Below are 20,445 nucleotides of genomic sequence, written 5' to 3' on the forward strand. Positions count from 1 at the left end.
AATTATTAATATTAGTTATATATTACCTGGTAAAAAAGTTTTTCATGTTTTTAGTTAGAGTATCACCGAATTCCCCTGTCGCGTCAATAAACAATTTAACCTATTTAAAATACAAACAAATGATTCAAAAATGATAAAAAAATTATATACTATGATTAAATTATAAATATAAAATTTTCAAAATAACTTTGAATTATTTGATAATAGTATGTATTGATACTTAGTCTATCGTCTTCCCTTGATTAATCATATATGATTTCAACTTTTTTATAACCATTTTCGTTTTTTGAAAAAATTTATTACTTTTCATTAAGAAGTTATCATACTGAAACTGAGATTTAAATAGTACACTACAATAAATGTTGATATCAATTTTCTTAATATCACAATGTTAGTAAAATATTAATATTTAAACTATATTAAAAACACATAATTATTACCAGTCATATGAAGATCTAATTTAAGATGATTTAATTACCTCTTATCAATCAGTTGGATATACGATCAATGAAGTTTTATCGAGTGTATTATTGATTGTTTGACTTTTCTTATGCCCTCATAAATTATACTCATAATGGACTTTTTATCTTGGTCAACAATTTTCAAAAGTTTAATCAAAGGTTTTATGACCTTACAGACCTCTTCTACCTTCTCCTAGAATTCACGTTGTATAACCAAATCTGAAACCTTGCTTGGTAACTCTTTTTTCTTCCTATCCTTCATAAGTCCCATTCGTAACCATTCATCAAAGACAAATATGATTTTCAAAGTCGATTGATGTCGACTAAGATTTTTGAAAGTAATATATTGCGTAACAAACTGTGTAACCCTAGGACGTAGTAATTTATGCCCCTCAGTAAATGTTCTCATCAAACTTACAAATTTGTTACTATTGTATATGAATATTGTTATTTGTCGACCATTTGAAATAACCAAGTAAATAACGATCGACCATTTGAAATAACCAAGTAAATAACGATAATTTTCCCATATCCTCCAAAATTAAGTTGATGGTATGTGTAGCACAAAGTGTCCAATACAGATGAAGTGTTTTTAACATTAAATCCAAATCTACAGCCTAGTATGATGCTTCATTGTCTGTTACAATCTGAATAACATTATTTTCACTGATTTCATCTACTACTTTCTCCATCAATCCAAGTAAGTACTTTGATGTTTTAGTAATTTTAATTGCCTTGATTGATTTGTGAAATATCATATTCTATCAGAATATACTATGAAATTGTTGATGGACATCCTATTTTTTTTATGTCCACCCATCACACATCACAATACAACAATAAATTAGTCATTTCTTTTAAAGGAATCCGATATAATCTCTTAACTCATCTACTTCCATATCCAAATATTTTCCTCTAATCTAATATGGTGTAGGACCCGTAATGTCATTCCTTGCCTCTACAATAAAATCTACCATAATTTGAAAATATGGATTTTTGGCTGTATGAAATGGGATTGAGTTAAAGAGAAAATTTTATAATTGCTCGACCAACCTTGTTTAATAATTTTTTTCCTACTTGATAATCCTTTTAATTTTTTCTATGTGGCTTCTTTTGACATATACAAGTAAGGATCCAATCTTCTTTTCGAAACATCATGTACGTCTTTTTCTGCCCGTCTTAATTCTTGTTTGGTATTTTTAAATTCTCTCTTTATCTTTCGCAATTCATGACTATTCCTAACACTGAAAGTTCAGAATAATCCTCCACTTTTCTTTGTTGTTATAGATGAAGTGTCAAGTTCTCTAACCCCACTTTTAGAACTACTAGGGATCTTTAAAACTGAATGTCTTCTTCGATGATTATCTTCTTGTAAAGATCGTCGACTCATATCACATGCCATTCTTATCTGGGCATTTTCTTCTTTTTCAACAGAATCGAGTAACTCGTCATCTAAGTCATTATAGATCTACTATTATCAAACTCATTCATACCTCAAAACATTTCATATTTAACATCATAAGTAATAAACCCATCTAAGGCAACCCATTCTTAGTTGAGCAGGCAGAATAGGGAGCAAATAAAGGCTAAAAAGTCATAGCTTAAAAATAAATGTCTTGTTTTCGTAATCAGCAACCCTATTAAAATAAGGGGTTTCAAAGCCTACGCCTATAGTTTTTCAGCTTGTTTTTTGTGGTCTGTTGGAGCGGATGATCTATTTAATTATCCATGTTTCCTTTTCCATGCCTACTAGGACATCTGCTAGACATAGAGAGAGAGAAAGATAGAGAGAGGATTACATCTTGTTGCTTGTTGAGGAGATGAAATCGGTGGATTTAGTTCCGAAAGGGACTTGAGGTGTATAACAGAGTTAGTTTCATAATTTGAGCTAGTGGAAAAAGAAGCATAAAAGTTGGCAGCCATTATGGAATTTGTTGATTCAATTTATCGAGTTTCAACAGTGGATAGAGTTTCAGCATCAGCTTCAGCGGATTCAATTGATTTTGTTGCTTACGAGTTTGATTATGGCTTTGAAGCCCACTTTTAGTCGAACTCAAACCTCTTTTCCTCAATCGATCGTGTTGAAGCAGTCTCTTGAAATGAACAAATGAGGCTTTGAATCTGTATGCTTGACTGGTACTCCTTTTTACACCACCCACTACCTATTAGGCTAAGTGTAGGGCTTCAAAGTCGACTCCTTTCTATTAGAGTGGAGTCAGGGCTAGATCTAGATACTTCAGTTGAATAATCAATTTATCTAGATCTAGTTTCCATCAGTTAAGTAGTTGATTTAGTTGTTGATTCTAAAGTCGAACGTTCAGTAAATGCATCTGAGCTCGTTTCACAAGTCTATTGAGTTGAATTTGAATCTGTTGATTTAATTGATTCACTTTGTACATAAACCTCATAATTGACTCTTGCAAACTGGACTGCCTAGCCCACTAATAACTCAACAGAAGGATTCGCGGTTAAAGAGCTTAACCTCAAATAAGGAAATGCTTCATTGAGACTATTCGCTGAGAGAAGTATCTCTTAATCCTCCTTAGGCTAGACTATTGAGTTGGTCGGTCCGGCCCTTTGGCATATGTCGCCCTTACCTTTTGTAACCCAAAATCACTCATAGACCCCCTAAAAAATTGCAACAAATCTCGTGACAGCGTTTGGATAAATCAACCGAGCTTGCACATGTTGTGCCTGGGAGTAATCAAACTTCCGTATGGAATTCTTGGTTAGAGTTTGCTTATGTTCATTCAGTGGCAATTCATTGAGTTGAATCCAGAAGCAAGCGTAAGCTACATATCCTGGAGCCAGTGAGGACAAGGTCCTCACATACACACTTCGACAAGACAATTGTGATGTGTACTAGCCAGTTTCGTAGTTTGGGAGGAGAACAACCAGTACATGCAAGGGAGGGAACAATCGGACTAGATATAACAACCTAGACATTGTCTCTGTGCGGCACTCAGGGCCAGCAAGGTATCACAACCTAACCATGGTATCTGCTGAGAACTGGCCCACAACTACAAATGCACAAGGTCGAGTCATCCAGAGGAAATAAAGGGGCCCTTGCCATAAGGACACATTTAGTCTTTTCGAGGTTGATGTTTACAGGGGTGTTAATCCCATCCTTGACTTAGGTATAGGGGCTTTGATTGCTCTTTTCCTTATGCAACCCCAAAGTGTAGCAATGATCCTTAGCTTTTCTAGGTTGGGTATTTGGACTTTTGACTTCTCACTTTTACGAAAAATTCTTTAACATTAAGATATATTATTTTTAATTTATTTAATCTTGTCTTAATTCATTGTTTTCAACCTCACTTTAACTTTTTAGAAAACCCTTATTTTTTTAATCAAAAATTCCATTATTTGATATTTCTTCAAAAATCTTGTTTTTTTTCTTGACGCTGAAGAAGAGGGTATTTAGGTCATTTTTATTAATAATTTAGAGAAGACCAAGGTTAAGGGAGCATATCATAAATTTTAAAGCATAGAGGGGTATCTCAAAAACTTAGGAAGAAGACCCTAAGTAGTGCCTGTGAACTGTGAACTGTGAACACTCTCTCACATGGCGGAAATGGAAACAGATAATTGGAAAAAGACTGCTCTTCTCGTCATAGACATGCAGGTCCTCTCCGCTCCTATTTTATTTTGGAAGAAATCTAATTTAGGGTTTTAATCGTAATCTTTGACTGATTTGGGTTTCTATTAAATTGATTTTGTTTCAGAAAGACTTTATAGTCCCAGGAAGTCCTATGTGGGTTGCTGGTGGGGAAGCTATTGTTCCTTCAGTTATAAAGGCCATCGAAATTGCAAGAAAGCGTGGCATCTTTGTAATTTGGGTATCAAATTCTCACTCAATCACTCATTCTTCAGTTGCAAAAAGTCTTTAATTAATTGTGTAATTGAGTTTATAGCATGGTTTCAAAACTCGGTTTGACGTCTCGTCTCTTCCATGGACGAGACAATCCATTTAACTCGGTTTATACTAATTGATTTACATATATTTAAATTAAAATAATTATAATTTTTTTAATAAAATTAGATAGATTAGAAAATATGTAGTCATATAATAAATATTTAAAATTTTGAAAAAAAAATTAATTATTTTAATCAAAATCCCAGTTGACTCGGCCGAGATTTTAAAATTTTCATCCAAGACATCTCGTTTATCTCGCGAGATGACGTGAATGTTGAGACACAACGTATATCCCTATCGTTACCGAACGAGACTGAGATGACTTGGGCAAGTTGTCTCGGTCTCGGACTAGATTTAAAAGTATTGTGAAAGAACCATAAGAAATAGAGAGAACACAATGAAAAATAATATAGAACACATGAATATGGAGTTTTACGAGGTACACCCTTTTTTGTGTTTCATGGTTGGAGGTAATCGATCTTCTTTGCTATCACAATCAAAATATTACAAAGGGATTCACCCTTCTAGCACCTGATGATATCAAAGTCTATGAGGAAATTCTGTCGAGGCACCATGTAGTGCCTGATGATCCCAAGGCCTAGGAAGACCTAAAGATCTACAATGTCAGACTTTTCTTCAAACTTTTGGAGGAACCCTCCACGTAACAAGACATGTGGCTTTTTGTATTTATTTTGCATCCCTACTTTTTTGTTAATATTTGGGATACCTCCTTGAAAATGTCATGCGTAATTCAAAGGAGAGGGTTCTATCGAAATTTTGATGCGGGATGGCGGCTTCGAAGTTTTTTCCAGGTCTACATGGAAAGTTTGCTAAGGCAAAATATGGTCCTTGTGAGGCATCATTCCACATCTAATGATATCGAGGCTTGTGAGTCATTTTGTTGAGGCACTATTTGGTGCCTTACAATATCAAGGCTTGCGAAGCACCATCCAAAAAAATGGTGATATCAAGAAAATTGAGGCAGCTTTAATGGGTTACCATTTCTCAGGCGTCATCTAACACTCGATGATATCAAGATCGGGGAGTCACCATTTCTAATCTGGTCACCACCTATGGACTCCACCAGATTAGGGGTTACTAATTAACGTAAAAAGTTTGATGGATCAAAGAAGGCTCTGGCATGGTGCCTCCTACTTAACTGCTAAGACTTGTCCTAATGTTTAGCAAAAGGCCTGAAAATTATCATAGAAGAGAAAGGTAACAACACATAGTATTCCACTGCCACAATGGGATAGATATGTGCCCAACATATTTGGGTGGAATACCGACTAACTCTACAGAGTGTAAATCCCCTATTAGTCTATCAATTGATTGTGAAATTACCTACCTAACCTGCCTCAGTTTGATTATAAACAAAGAGGAGGGATCCCCTCCTGTGAATACGTGACCTCTTAGCCAAAAAGAGGGATGGAACATCTGCCTCCTAAGAGTAAACACCGCAATGTTTGTCTTTGTCTGTCTTTCCCTCACTCTAACCTTCTTGTCTCTAGTCGTCAAACATTATCTTTCTTTCTCCTTCAATTCTTTGGGGGCATGACAACCAAATAGCCATAGACTTGGTTTATGTGGAAGCCAGAGTTACTCTTAATGTAGTATGACCTTATCTACCTTGTCAACACCCTACAACAATGCGTAATATCGTTTGGATAATGACAATGCAAACATCGTAATTCTAGCTGCATCTTTCTCTCTCCCTCTCTCTCTCTCTCTCTCTCTCACAAAAAGTAATTTCATCCATTTTTTTTTTTTTTTGATAAACAATTTCTTCATATTTTTAAAATGCCATATCATATGATTTACAAGATACAAGTAGTACCGTTAGGAGTCTCTTCTCGATGTATATGATGAAATGGGGTATGATTGAATACTGTCATAACAATGTAAAGGCACCAGTTCTAGGTTCTAACAATTCATAATGCTCTTCATGGCATTACTCAACATGATAATGTTTGTTTTCTATTACAAAGGTGAAATTCATACCAATTTGGTGTTGTGCACTTCATATTGATTACGAGCACGGAAGAGTGGAATGTAGGTTGTTCGTGAGCATGACCCACTAGGGAGAGATGTTGAACTCTTCCGTCGACACCTGTACAGTAGAGGAAAGCCCGGACCAACAAGTAAGGGAAGTGAGGGTGCAGAGCTGGTTGATGGCCTTGTGATCAATGAAGGGGATTATAAGTTAGTGAAGACACGTTTTAGTGCATTCTTCTCAACACATCTTCATTCATTTCTTCAAGGTGTTGGGATCAATAGGTTAGTTGTTGTTGGTAAGTCAAAGTCCAATATTATTGAGACCCATTTTTTTAGTTGTTGAGTGCAAATGGCTTAATTTTTTTTTCTTCCTCTTTTTAGGAGTTCAGACCCCAAACTGTATAAGGCAGACTGTCTTTGATGCAGTAGCATTGGACTACCAATCTGTTACGGTCATTGTTGATGCCACAGCTGCTGCAACACCTGAAGTACACCTTGGTATGTGCCTTTTGAACTCATTGAACTTTTCTTCTGAAACCCAGTTTACATTATAATTTTTATCTGCATTGGGTCCATGTCAAAGGGTTTTACTATGCCGAGATAAAATTAGACAGCTTTGTATATTAGATAATTAACTTTATGGTGATTAATTTCTCTTGTTAATATGGGTAAGTATCAATGTTGTTCCTTTCACATTTAGTACACAATATCCTCCAATATCTGAAATTTCATAGTAGTTTTAATCCACAAATGCAATTTTGGTGGAGATTCTGCAAGGCTCTACATTGTCTATTATCGATTTTAAGCTAAAAGGTAAGTGATATGTAAAAAAATATAAAATTATTTTTTCTAAAAATATGTCAAAGTTCACATAAATGAAATTATAAGCAAATGTAAAGAAAAAAGATGATGATGATTGTCAAAAGTTTCAAATGTGAATTGTGAATGAAAAAGAACAAATATATTTAAAAATATTTTCAAATTATAACAATATTAAGTTTTGGTTTGGGCAACCCGACGTCTATGCCCGAACCATTGCTAACTGTGCCCAAACCTAAACAAAGGTCAGGTTGAACCCATTGGGTTTGGGTTTGGCCCGCCCTGGTTTCTCTATTTGCCAATGCTCTCTAGGCAAACTTTGCAGAAAAAGGAAAATACAAAGCTCGTGCACTTCTTTCCTTCTCTACATACTTCCTGATTGAACTTAAGCACCTGTTTCTGTTTTTTCTTAACCACTGAACTAAAGGCTTATTGTAACATATTAACCCATATTTGTCTGAATTCATATACACATAATCAGATGGTTTCTTTTTGTAAACAAGTTCTAATTACAGTTGCAAACATCCTACACAATCATCATCATTGTTGGAATTTGTAGAACCACATACAATTAACTGATTTTCACGTTTTGACTGTTCATTATTTATGGTTCTCATTTTTATGTCTTTGCTTATGATTAAAATATTTGCATTTGAAAATTTCGATTTCTTAGATTCTTTAGTGCTGAGTATACTTAACATGAGGTTTCTAATCCTGACCAGCCAATATTTTTGATATGAGAAACATTGGAGTCAAGACACCAACATTGCAGGACTGGTGCAGCTGTGGCACTTGATCTAAGCCTCAGTACTTCAACCAGGCCAGTTCTCTTCTCTCTCCTTGTATCAAGTTTATTTTATAGCTGTGAAATAGTGTGGAAGCACATTATCTCTGCTTGAACAAAGTACAGTAATATATTAATGCTTTTGAACAAAGTTGGGATTTGTGGCAAAATAATGAAGTTTTGGGGGCCTATCCAAGCAACTTACTTATGTTAGGACCAGTTCTGTTTAAGAAAAAACCAAGTTTTCTACAAGGAGGCAAAACAGAATGGATTGAGATTTTGTACCCAGAACCCATTGCTTCAAAATCCTTTTTTTTCAAGAAAAAAAAACAATGACCCCTCTGAAAAGAGAACATAAGAGTATGAAATGGAGATGAGTATGATAGGACTCGAGCACAAATAGATTGAACAAAGAGATTTTTTTTGTTGAGGACACTTTCAAACTCTTAAAATCAAACTCAAAGACATGGGTTTGGGATGAATAAAGAGATTAGACATATGGAATCACAGTTTGTGGTAACAATGGCAAAAAAGAGCTTCTCAAGCTCGAGTGGGGAGAAAAATCAGGAGCTTTAGCGAGAAATGAGGGCATTTTTGTCATTTTGTATTAGTCACCTGTGGAAGACCATGCCAAGGAGGGTATATTATCAATTTGAAAATAGAGGGTATCTCATATATTCGTCTAAACCGGTAGGGGTATGTCTAAATTACCCTAATTAATATTATTATGTTGTTTTCGGATTCAAACTTCAAAGCTCAAGCTATTAATATAGAAGTTGAGAGTTGAGAGTTGAGGGTAATGGAGGTGAGTTGAGAGTTTTTTTTTTAGAGAGTATTTTTCTCAAATTTTCATTAGGTAGTGAAAGTTGAGAATGATGAGGGGTTTTATAGAGTTTGGGATTTGTTTTTAAGGGTAAAATTGGGTGAAATGAGGAGAAAAGGTAGAATGGTGTGGGATTTATGAGAAAGGTAGGGGTAAATTAGAAGTGTTTGGAGGGTATTTGTGTAAAAATGTTAAATGGGTTGTTTTATAACCTAAATGGGTTGGATCTTTCAACCCATTTGGGTTGAGTGTTAGGTGAAGGATAATAAATGGTGAGGATGGGTGTAAGAGAGTGATGGATGGGTTGAGTGTTTGGGGAGTAGTGTTTGGATTTGAGAGAACGAGAGGTGTAAGAGGGTGGTTGATGATATTTTAGGAGGGTGTGGGAGATGATGCCATATGTTAAAATGGGTAGAAATGAAGGGTTGAGATGAATTGATGGGAGAGTATGAGTGTTTGATTTGAGAGGAGGGGTGTGGGTTTAGATTGTAGATGTGTATTTTGTAGGGAATGATGAGGGTAGATTAGGGAGAGGTATATGTTAGGGGTGTGGGTAGATTGGATTTTTTTTAGAGAAAATGTGATGGGATATATTGTGGATGAGGGAGGTGAGTTGGAGTGGTGACATGTGTCTCACCTTGATGATTGTGGTGATTGGTTGTGATGTTGGGTTGGGTTGAGAATTGGGCTTGGGTAATGAGTTAGGCTTGGGTAGAGTGTTGGGTAGGTATATTGTTGGATTGGGCTTAGGTTGTGGGTCGAATATGCATGGATTTGAGTTGAATGGGCTTAGGTAATGGGTAGAATAAGAATGGGTTTGGGGATTGAGTTGAGTGGGCTTAGGTAATGGGTATAATAAAAAATGGGTTTGGACTTATGTTGGATTGAGTTGATGAGTGTATAAGGGTAATGAGGAATTGGGATCTATGGGCCACGTGGGAAGCCTTAGGCCATTTATTGAAAGAAATAGAGGGCTTTTGGAGGTATGGCCTTTGAGGGTCTAATCCGTTTTTTACTATCTTTTCGGGCATTTTGCGTCGAGGGCCCGGTCAAATTTGGGTGTCTACAATACCTATCAAAATAAATAAATTAAATACTTACATTGTTACGTATGTTTCATTTTTATTGTAAAAATGCATCAAACTTGTTTTACAAACACAACATTTAAAGAGCTCCAAACTTATCATCACAAATATCAAAGTACTACCATCAAATAATTTATGCTAGAACACCGATCTATTTGAACTTTCTTGAAATAACACACAGGCACCACCACACTTTCAAATGAATCATTCTAGAGTTCTATGTAAACATAAGAAAACAATAAGTCGTTAGGAATCAATCAAAGCACTAATTATAAGTCGATAAAATGCAAATGCATGATAACGAGTAGGTTCATACATGCAAAAATAAATTAAATACTAATGTAACACTTAGTTTGAGTTTAACCTAATTCAAATTTAGGACAAACATTAATTAGAAAAGACTTGTAAAAATAGAAATCATGGAAGCGAAGCGCCACAATGACATGAGTTGAAGTTTGCACTGATGTCCAGTAGAGCATGTAACTTACTTGCCTATAAAAAAAAATTGAATAAAAAAGTAAATAAAAAATTAATTAATTAGATATATTTGATAATAAATTAAAATCACATATACAAAATACAATAACATAAAGTAATTTTAAATCAACTACTGTTCTTGTTCCTCGTAGTGCGGATGAAAACGATATTCTTCAGGGAAGAAAAAAGAAGTAAAGATGATAGTTGTGGCGTCGCTCGTGTTGATATGACTATGATCCCCTTGCTCATAACTTGAGCTTGTTTGTCCATGGTATGAATAAGAATGTTCGTATCTATACAAATCAGTAGGTTCGTCATAACCATAATAAGAACTACCATGTCAAAACTTAACACCATAATTATTGGATATGTCATTTTTGTTTATACATGTCTCTTGGGGGTATTCATAATGATCATAACCTCTATTACCACCACCATAATATTGAGTCTGAATTTTATCATCATCATCAATACGAAACTTTGTCAATCTAGTAAATCTCTCACGTCTCTCATCAAATAACCTAGCACCATGGTCGGTACATTGTGTCGTGATCACGTTATCAGGTTCACTAGCATTCCATGTTCTATTTTTGTGTCTCTTCACCACCTCCATCATCATTATTACCACCATTCGGAGGTGGAGATCTACTCGTATCTCTCTCGGGTTGAGTACCAATCTCTTTATCTAATTAAAACAAGTCATTATTATCCATCAAAGGATTTTCTGTCTTTTTCAACCACTAGTCTAATATGTCATTGTACTCAAATATGAAATCTATATCAATAGGATTGTAATAACTATCTTCTGATTTACGATCCATGATATTGTGAACTCGTAATCTTATAATATGCGAACACCAAGTTTCCTAACTTTTCCATTTTGAATTTATTAAGAGGACAAGTGTGGATTAGAACAAAGATACTCCAATTTCTTTTATAACCTAAAAATGAGCAAATCTGACTCAAGACTTTAATCATTATATTTCTGAGGTCGAGTGCATCATGACCATAATTATACCACCAATCAGTTGATAAGAAGAAAAAGAAAAATGTTAAATACTTTAGTATTTGTTATTGTATAAATTATTAATATTAGTTATATATTACTTGGTAAAAAAGTTTATTCATGTTTTTAGTTAGAGTATCACCGAATTCCCCTGTCGCATCAATAAACAATTTAACCTATTTAAAATGCAAACAAATGATTCAAAAACGATAAAAAAAATTATATACTATGATTAAATTATAAATATAAAATTTTCAAAATAACTTTGAATTATCTGATAATAGTATGTATTGATACCTAGTCTATCGTCTTCCCTTGATTAATCATATATGATTTCAACTTTTTTATAACCATTTTCGTTTTTTGAAAAAATTTATTACTTTTCATTAAGAAGTTATCATACTGAAACTGGGATTTAAATAGTACACTATAATAAATGTTGATATCAATTTTCTTAATATCACAATGTTAGTAAAATATTAATATTTAAACTATATTAAAAACACATAATTATTACCAGTCATATGAAGATCTGATTTAAGATGATTTGATTACTTCTTGTCAATCAGTTGGATATACGATCAATGAAATTTTATTGAGTGTATTATTGATTGTTTGACTCTTCTTATGCCCTCATAAATTATAGTCATAATGGGCTTTTTATCTTGGTCAACAATTTTCAAAAGTTTAACCAAAGGTTTTATGACCTTACAGACCTCTTCTACCTTCTCCCAGAATTCACGTTGTATAATCAAATCTGAAACCTTGCTTGGTAACTCTTTTTTCTTCCTATCCTTCATAAGTCCCATTCGTAACCATTCATCAAAGACAAACATGATTTTCAAAATCGATTGATGTCGACTAAGATTTTTGAAAGCAATATATTGCGTAACAAACTGTGTAACCCTAGGACGTAGTAATTTATGTCCCTTAGTAAATGTTCTCATCAAACTTACAAATTTGTTACTATTGTATATGAATATTGTTATTTGTTGACCATTTGAAATAACCAAGTAAATAACGATAATTTTCCCATGTCCTCCAAAATTAAGTTGATGGTATGTGTAGCACAAAGTGTCCAATACAGATTAAGTGTTTTTAACATTAAATCCAAATCTACAGCCTAGTATGGTGCTTCATTGTCTGTTACAATCTAAATAACATTATTTTCATCGATTTCATCTACTACTTTCTCCATCAATCCAAGTAAGTACTTTGATGTTTTAGTAATTTTAATTGCCTTGATTGATTTGTAAAATATCATATTCTATCAGAATATACTATGAAATTGTTGATGGACATCCTATTTTTTTTATGTCCACCCATCACACATCACAATACAACAATAAATTAGTCATTTCTTTTAAAGGAATCCGATATAATCTCTTAACTCATCTACTTCCATATCCAAATATTTTCCTCTAATGTAATATGGTGTAGGACCCGTAATGTCATTCCTTGCCTCTACAATAGGATCTACCATAATTTGAAAATATGGATTTTTGACTGCATGAAATGGGATTGAGTTAAAGAGAAAATTTTATAATTGCTCGACCAACCTTGTTTAATAATTTTTTTCCCACTCGATGATCCTTTTAATTTTTTCTATGTGGTTTCTTTTGACATATACAAGTAAGGATCCAATCTTCTTTTCGAAATATCATGTACATCTTTTTCTGCCCGTCTTAATTCTTGTTTGGTATTTTTAAATTCTCTCTTTATCTTTCGCAATTCATGACCATTCCTAACACTGAAAGTTCAGAATAATCCTTCACTTTTCTTTGTTGTTATAGATGAAATGTCAAGTTCTCTACCCCCACTTTTAGAACTACTAGGGATCTTTAAAACTGAATGTCTTCTTCGATGATTATCTTTTGTAAAGATCGTCTACTCATATCACATGCCATTCTTATCTGGGCATTTTCTTCTTTTTCAACAGAATCGAGTAACTCGTCATCTAAGTCATTATAGATCTACTATTATCAAACTCATTCATACCTCCAAACATTTCATATTTAACATCATAAGTAATAAACCCATCTAAGGCAACCCACTCTTAGTTGAGCAGGCAGAATAGGGAGCAAATAGAGGCTAAAAAGTCATAGCTTAAAAATAAATGTCTTGTTTTCGTAATCAGCAACCCTATTAAAATAAGGGGTTTCAAAACCTACGCCTATAGTTTTTCAGCTTGGTTTTTGTGGTCTGTTGGAGCGGATGATCTATTTAATTATCCATGTTTCCTTTTCCATGCCTGCTAGGACATCTGCTAGACATAGAGAGAGAGAGAAAGATAGAGAGAGGATTACATCTTGTTGCTTGTTGAGGAGATGAAATCGGTGGATTTAGTTCCGAAAGGGACTTGAGGTGTATAACAGAGTTAGTTTCATAATTTGAGCTAGTGGAATAAGAAGCAGAAAAGTTGGCAGCCATTATGGAATTTGTTGATTCAATTTATCGAGTTTCAACAGTGGATAAAGTTTCAGCATCAGCTTCAGCGGATTCAATTGATTTTGTTGCTTACGAGTTTGATTATGGCTTTGAAGCCCACTTTTAGTCGAACTCAAACCTCTTTTCCTCAATCGATCGTGTTGAAGCAGTCTCTTGAAATGAACAAATGAGGCTTTGAATCTGTATGCTTGACTGGTACTCCTTTTTACACCACCCACTACCCACTAAGCTAAGCGTAGGGCTTCAAAGCCGACTCCTTTCTAGTGGAGTGGAGTCAGGGCCAGATCCAGATACTTCAGTTGAATCATCAGTTGATCTAGATCTAGTTTCCGTCAGTTAAGCAGTTGATTCAGTTGTTGATTCTGAAGCCGAACGTTCAGTAAATGCATCTGAGCTCGTTTCAGAAGTCTATTGAGTTGACTTTGAATCTGTTGATTTAATTGATTCACTTTGTACATAAACCTCATAATTGACTCTTGCAAATTGGACTGCCTAGCCCACTAATAACTCAATAGAAGAATTCACGGTTAAAGAGCTTAACCTCAAATAAGGAAATGCTTCATTGAGACTATTCGCTGAGAGAAGTATCTCTTAATCCTCCTTAGGCTAGACTATTGAGTTGGTCGGTCCGGCCCTTTGGCATATGTCGCCCTTACCTTTTGTAACCCAAAATCACTCATAGACCCCCTAAAAAATTGCAACAAATCTCGTGACAGCGTTTGGATAAATCAACCGAGCTTGCACATGTTGTGCCTGGGAGTAATCAAACTTCCGTATGGAATTCTTGGTTAGAGTTTGCTTATGTTCATTCAGTGGCAATTCATTGAGTTGAATCCAGAAGCAAGCGTAAGCTACATATCCTGGAGCCAGTGAGGACAAGGTCCTCACATACACACTTCGACAGGTCAATTGTGATGTGTACTAGCCAGTTTCGTAGTTTGGGAGGGGAACAACCAGTACATGCAAGGGAGGGAACAATCAGACCAGATATAACAACCTAGACATTGTCTCTATGCGACACTCAGGGCCAGCAAGGTATCACAACCCAACCATGGTATCTGCTGAAAATTGGCCCACAACTACAAATGCACAAGGTCGAGTCCAGAGGAAATAAAGGGGCTCTTGCCATAAGGACGCATTTAGTCTTTTCGAGGTTGATGTTTACAGGGGTGTTAATCCTATCCTTGACTCAGGTATAGGGGCTTTGATTGCTCTTTTCCTTATGCAGCCCCAAAGTGTAGCAATGATCCTTAGCTTTTCTAGGTTGGGTATTTGGACTTTTGACTTCTCACTTTTACGAAAAATTCTTTAACATTAAGATATATTATTTTTAATTTATTTAATCTCGTCTTAATTCATTGTTTTCAACCTCACTTTAACTTTTTAGAAAACCCTTATTTTTTTAACCAAAAATTCCATTATTTGATATTTCTTCAAAAATCTTGTTTTTTTTCTTGACGCTGAAGAAGAGGGTATTTAGGTCATTTTTATTAATAGTTTAGAGAAGACCAAGGTTAAGGGAGCATATCATAAATTTTAAAGCATAGAGGGGTATCTCAAAATGATAAATAAAACGCATATCTAGGAAGAAGACTCTAAGTAGTGCCTGTGAACTGTGAACTGTGAACACTCTCTCACATGGCGGAAATGGAAACAGATAATTGGAAGAAGACTGCTCTTCTCGTCATAGACATGCAGGTCCTCTCCGCTCCTATTTTATTTTGGAAGAAATCTAATTTAGGGTTTTAATCGTAATCTTTGACTGATTTGGGTTTCTATTAAATTGATTTTGTTTCAGAAAGACTTTATAGTCCCAGGAAGTCCTATGTGGGTTGCTGGTGGGGAAGCAATTGTTCCTTCAGTTATAAAGGCCATCGAAATTGCAAGAAAGCGTGGCATCTTTGTAATTTGGGTATCAAACTCTCACTCAATCACTCATTCTTCAGTTGCAAAAAGTCTTTAATTAATTGTGTAATTGAGTTTATAGCATGGTTTCAAAACTCGGTTTGACGTCTCGTCTCTTCCATGGACGAGACAATCCATTTAACTCGGTTTATACTAATTGATTTACATATATTTAAATTAAAATATTTTAATAAAATTAGATAGATTAGAAAATATTTAGTCAAATAATAAATATTTAAAAAAAAATTAATTTTTTATTTTATTTTAATCAAAATCTCCAAAATCCCAGTTGACTCGACCGGGATTTTCAAAATATCGTCCAAGACATCTCATTTATCTCGCGAGATGATGTGAATGTTGAGACACAATGTATACCCGTATGGTTACTGAACGAGACCAAGACGACTTGGGCGAGTCGTCTCAGTCTCGGACGAGATTTAAAAGTATTGTGAAAGAACCATAAGAAATAGAGAGAAACACAATGCAAAATAACATAGAAAACACATGAATACGGAGTTTTACGAGGCACACCCTTTTTTGTGTTACGTGGTCGGAGGTAATCAATCTCCTTTGCTCACAATCAAAATATTACAAAGGGATTCACCCTTCTAGCACCTGATGATATCAAAGTCTATGAAGAAATTTTGTCGAGGCACCATGTAGTGCCTGATGATCCCAAGGCCTAGGAAGACCTAAAGATCTACAGTGTCTGACTTTTCTTCAAACTTTTGGAGGAACCCTCCACGTAACAAGACACGTGGCTTTTTGTATTTATTTCATATCCCTACTTTTTTGTTAATATTTGGGACACCTCCTTGAAAATGTCATGCGTGATTCAAAGGAGGGTTCTATGAAATTTTGAAGCGGGATGGCCGCTTCAAAGTTTTTTCCAGGTCTACATGTCCTTGTGAGGCACCATTCCACACCTAATGATATCGAGGCTTATGAGTCATTTTGTTGAGGCACCATTTGGTGCCTTACAATATCAAGGCTTGCAAAGCACCATCCAAAGCATGGTGATATCAAGAAAATTGAGGCAGCTTTAATGGGTTACCATTTCTCAGGCGTCATCTAACACTTGATGATATCAAGGTCAGGGAGTCACCATTTCTAATCTGGTCACCACCTATGGACTCCACCAGATTAGGGGTTACTAATTAACGTAAAAAGTTTGATGGGCCAAAGAAGGCTCTGGCATGGTGCCTCCTACTTAACTGCTAAGACTTGTCCTCATGTTTAGCAAAAGGCCAGATAAGTTGGTAAAGGCATCATAGAAGAGTAAGGTGACACATAGTATTCCACTGCTCCAATGGGATAGATATGTGCCCAACATATTTGGGTGGAATACTGACTAACTCTACAGAGTGTAAATCCCCTTTTAGTCTATCAATTGATTGTGAAATTACCTACCTAACCTGCCTGAGTTTGATTATAAACAAAGAGGAGGGACCCCCTCCTGTGAATACGTGACCTCTTAGCCAAAAAGAGAGTGATGGAACATCTTCCTCCTAAGAGTAAACACCGCAATGTTTGTCTTTGTCTGTCTTTCCCTGTCTCTAATCTTCTTGTCTCTAGTCCTCAAACATTATCTTTCTTTCTCCTTCGATTCTTTGGGGGCATGACAACCAAATAGCCATAGACTTGGTTTAAGTGGAAGCCAGAGTTACTCTTAATGTAGTATGACCTTATCTACCTTGTCAACACCCTGCAACAATGTGTAATATTGTTTGGGTAATGACGATGCAAACATCATAATTCTAGCTGCATCTCTCTCTCTCTCTCACAAAAAGTAATTTCATCAAAAAATTTTTTTTTGATAAACAATTTCTTCATATTTTTAAAATGCCATATCATATGATTTACAGGTTTATTTTCTATAGAAGTAGTACCGTTAGGAGTCTCTTCTCGATATATATGATGAAATGGGGTATGATTGAATACTGTTATAACTATGTAAAGGCACCAGTTCTAGGTTCTAACAATCCATAATGCTCTTTATGGCATTACTCAACATGATAATGTTTGTTGTCTATTACAAAGGTGAAATTCATACCAATTTGGTGTTGTGCACTTCATATTGATTATGAGCACGGAAGAGTGGAATGTAGGTTGTTCGTGAGCATGACCCACTAGGAAGAGATGTTGAACTCTTCCGTCGACACCTGTACAGTAGGGGAAAGCCTGGACCAACAAGTAAGGGAAGTGAGGGTGCAGAGCTGGTTGATGGCCTTGTGATCAATGAAGGGGATTATAAGTTAGTGAAGACACGTTTTAGTGCATTCTTCTCAACACATCTTCATTCATTTCTTCAAGGTGTTGGGATCAATAGGTTAGTTGTTATTGGTAAGTCAAAGTCCAATATTATCGAGACCCATTTTTTTAGTTGTTGTGTGCAAATGGCTTAATTTTTTTTTTCTTCCTCTTTTTAGGAGTTCAGACCCCAAACTGTATAAGGCAGACTGTCTTTGATGCAGTAGCATTGGACTACCAATCTGTTACGGTCATTGTTGATGCCACAGCTGCTGCAACACCTGAAGTACACTTTGGTATGTGCCTTTTGAACTCATTGAACTTTTCTTCTGAAACCCAATTTACATTATAATTTTTATGTGCATTGGGTCCATGTCAAAGGGTTTTACTATGCCGAGATAAAATTAGACAGCTTTGTATATTAGATAATTAACTTTATGGTGATTAATTTCTCTTGTTAATATGGGTAAATATCAATGTTGTTCCTTTCACATTTAGTACACAATATCCTCCAATATCTGAAATTTCATAGTAATTTTAATCCACAAATTCAATTTTGGTGGAGGTTCTGCGAGGCTCTACATTGTCTATTATCGATTTTAAGGTAAAGGTAAGTGATATGTAAAAAAATATAAAATTATTTTTTCTAAAAATATTTCAAAGTTCACATAAATGAAATTATAAGCAAATGTAAAGAAAAAAGATGATGATGATTGTCAAAAGTTCCAAATGTGAATTGTGAATGAAAAAGAAACAAATATATTTAAAAATATTTTCAAATTATAACAATATTAAGTTTTGGTTTGGGCAACCCGACATCTATGCCCGAACCATTGCTAACTGTGCCCAAACCTAAACAAAGGTCGGGTTGAACCCATTGCGTTTGGGTTTGGGTTTGGCCCGCCCTGGTTTCTCTATTTGCCAATGCTCTCTTGGCAAACTTTGCAGAAAAAGGAAAATACAAAGCTTGTGCACTTCTTCCCTTCTCTGCATACTTCCTGATTGAACTTAAGCACCTGTTTCTGTTTTTTCTTGACCACTGAACTAAAGGCTTATTGTAACATATTAACCCATATTTGTCTGAATTCATATACACATGATCAGATGGTTTCTTTTTGTAAACAAGTTCTAATTACAGTTGCAAACATCCTACACAATCATCATCATTGTTGGAATTTGTAGAACCACATACAATTAACTGATTTTCACGTTTTGATTGTTCATTATTTATGGTTCTCATTTTTATGTCTTCGCCCATGATGAAAATATTTGCATTTGAAAATTTTGATTTCGTAGATTCTTTAGTGCTGAGTATACTTAACATGAGGTTTCTAATCCTGACCAGCCAATATTTTCGATATGAGAAACATTGGAGTCAAGACACCAACATTGCAGGAGTGGTGCAGCTGTGGCACTTAATCTAAGCCTCAGTTACTTCAACCAGGCCAGTTCTCTTCTCTCTCCATGTATCAAGTTTATTTTATAGTTTTGAAATAGTGTGGAAGCATATTATCTCTGCTTGAACAAAGTACAGTAATATATTAATGCTTGAACAAAGTTGGGATTTGTGGCACAATAATGAAGTTTTGGGGGCCTATGCAAGCAACTTACTTATGTTAGGACCAGTTCTGTTTAAGAAAAAGCCGAGTTTTCTACAAGGAGGCAAAACAGAATGGATTGAGATTTTGTACCCAGAACCCATTGCTTCAAAATCCCTTTTTTTTAAGAAAAAAAAAAAAAACAATGATCCCTCTACAAAGAGAACATAAGAGTATGAAATGGGGATGAGTATGATAGAACTCAAGCACAAATAGATTGAACAAAGAGATTTATTTTGTTGGGGACACTTTCAAACTCTTAAAATCAAACTCAAAGACATGGGTTTGGGATGAATAAAGAGATTAGCCATATGGGATCACGGTTTGTGGTAACAATGGCAAAAAAGAGCTTCTCAGGAGTTTTTGTGAGAGTACGAGGACATTTATGTCATTTTGTATTGGTCACCTGTGGAAGACCATGCCAAGGGGGTATATTATCAATTTGAAAGTACAGGGTATCTCATACATTCGTCTAAGCCAGTAAGGGTATGTCTAAATTACCCTAATTAATATTATTATGCTGTTTTTGGATTCAACTTCAAAGCTCAAGCTGTAAATATAGATTACAGATTGGAATTCCTATGGATTCAACTTCAAAGCTCAAGCTGTAAATATAGATTACAGATTGGAATTCCTATAAGCAAATAAAATAATTGGGAGAGGATTCAAAATCACGTCTCTTGTTTTTTTTTTTTGTTTTTCCTTTTTTCTGTGCAATCCGACATATGGCAAACATGGGGACTCGGTCCCTATAAACACATCAATACGGTTAGAGTAGAGACTTTGCCTTACATAGCAAGTTTGATCATTCACTTATTTAAACTAGTTTTGACGCCTAGTCTCGTCCATGAACGAGACTGAGTCATCTCGAATGAGTT

The 20,445-nt window shown here is 35.1% G+C and overlaps 2 protein-coding genes across 2 annotated transcripts; both read left to right on the plus strand.

Annotated features, from left to right (window-relative positions):
- Window positions 1–3,972: 3,972 nt before the first annotated feature.
- LOC147388758 (putative inactive nicotinamidase At3g16190) lies at window positions 3,973–8,257 on the plus strand. Its single transcript, XM_086419960.1, has 5 exons — window positions 3,973–4,086; window positions 4,187–4,300; window positions 6,434–6,668; window positions 6,754–6,870; window positions 7,914–8,257. Exons 1-5 carry the CDS (start codon window positions 4,027–4,029, stop codon window positions 7,985–7,987), a joined length of 600 nt encoding a protein of 199 aa, XP_086276086.1. The 5' UTR covers window positions 3,973–4,026; the 3' UTR covers window positions 7,988–8,257.
- A 7,122-nt stretch (window positions 8,258–15,379) lies between these two features.
- Window positions 15,380–19,566, plus strand: LOC147388759 (putative inactive nicotinamidase At3g16190). Its single transcript, XM_086419376.1, has 5 exons — window positions 15,380–15,512; window positions 15,613–15,726; window positions 17,828–18,062; window positions 18,149–18,265; window positions 19,315–19,566. The coding sequence occupies exons 1-5, from the start codon at window positions 15,453–15,455 to the stop codon at window positions 19,386–19,388; spliced, it is 600 nt and encodes a 199-aa protein (XP_086275502.1). The 5' UTR covers window positions 15,380–15,452; the 3' UTR covers window positions 19,389–19,566.
- The last annotated feature ends 879 nt before the right edge of the window (window positions 19,567–20,445 follow it).

Source organism: Akebia trifoliata, chromosome 12 (assembly GCF_017979445.1).
Source record: "Akebia trifoliata isolate Shusen 1 chromosome 12, ASM1797944v1, whole genome shotgun sequence".
Lineage (NCBI taxonomy): Eukaryota > Viridiplantae > Streptophyta > Magnoliopsida > Ranunculales > Lardizabalaceae > Akebia > Akebia trifoliata.

Excerpts from the sequence above, each read along its gene's own strand:
- LOC147388758 (XM_086419960.1), top strand. The coding sequence starts at position 4,027 with ATGGCGGAAATGGAAACAGATAATTGGAAAAAGACTGCTCTTCTCGTC. Across the intron at positions 4,301-6,433 it reads GTGGCATCTTTGTAATTTGG|GTTGTTCGTGAGCATGACCC; the intron begins GTATCAAATTCT and ends AGTGGAATGTAG. Across the intron at positions 6,669-6,753 it reads CAATAGGTTAGTTGTTGTTG|GAGTTCAGACCCCAAACTGT; the intron begins GTAAGTCAAAGT and ends TCCTCTTTTTAG.
- LOC147388759 (XM_086419376.1), top strand. The coding sequence starts at position 15,453 with ATGGCGGAAATGGAAACAGATAATTGGAAGAAGACTGCTCTTCTCGTC. Across the intron at positions 15,727-17,827 it reads GTGGCATCTTTGTAATTTGG|GTTGTTCGTGAGCATGACCC; the intron begins GTATCAAACTCT and ends AGTGGAATGTAG. Across the intron at positions 18,266-19,314 it reads AACACCTGAAGTACACTTTG|CCAATATTTTCGATATGAGA; the intron begins GTATGTGCCTTT and ends AATCCTGACCAG.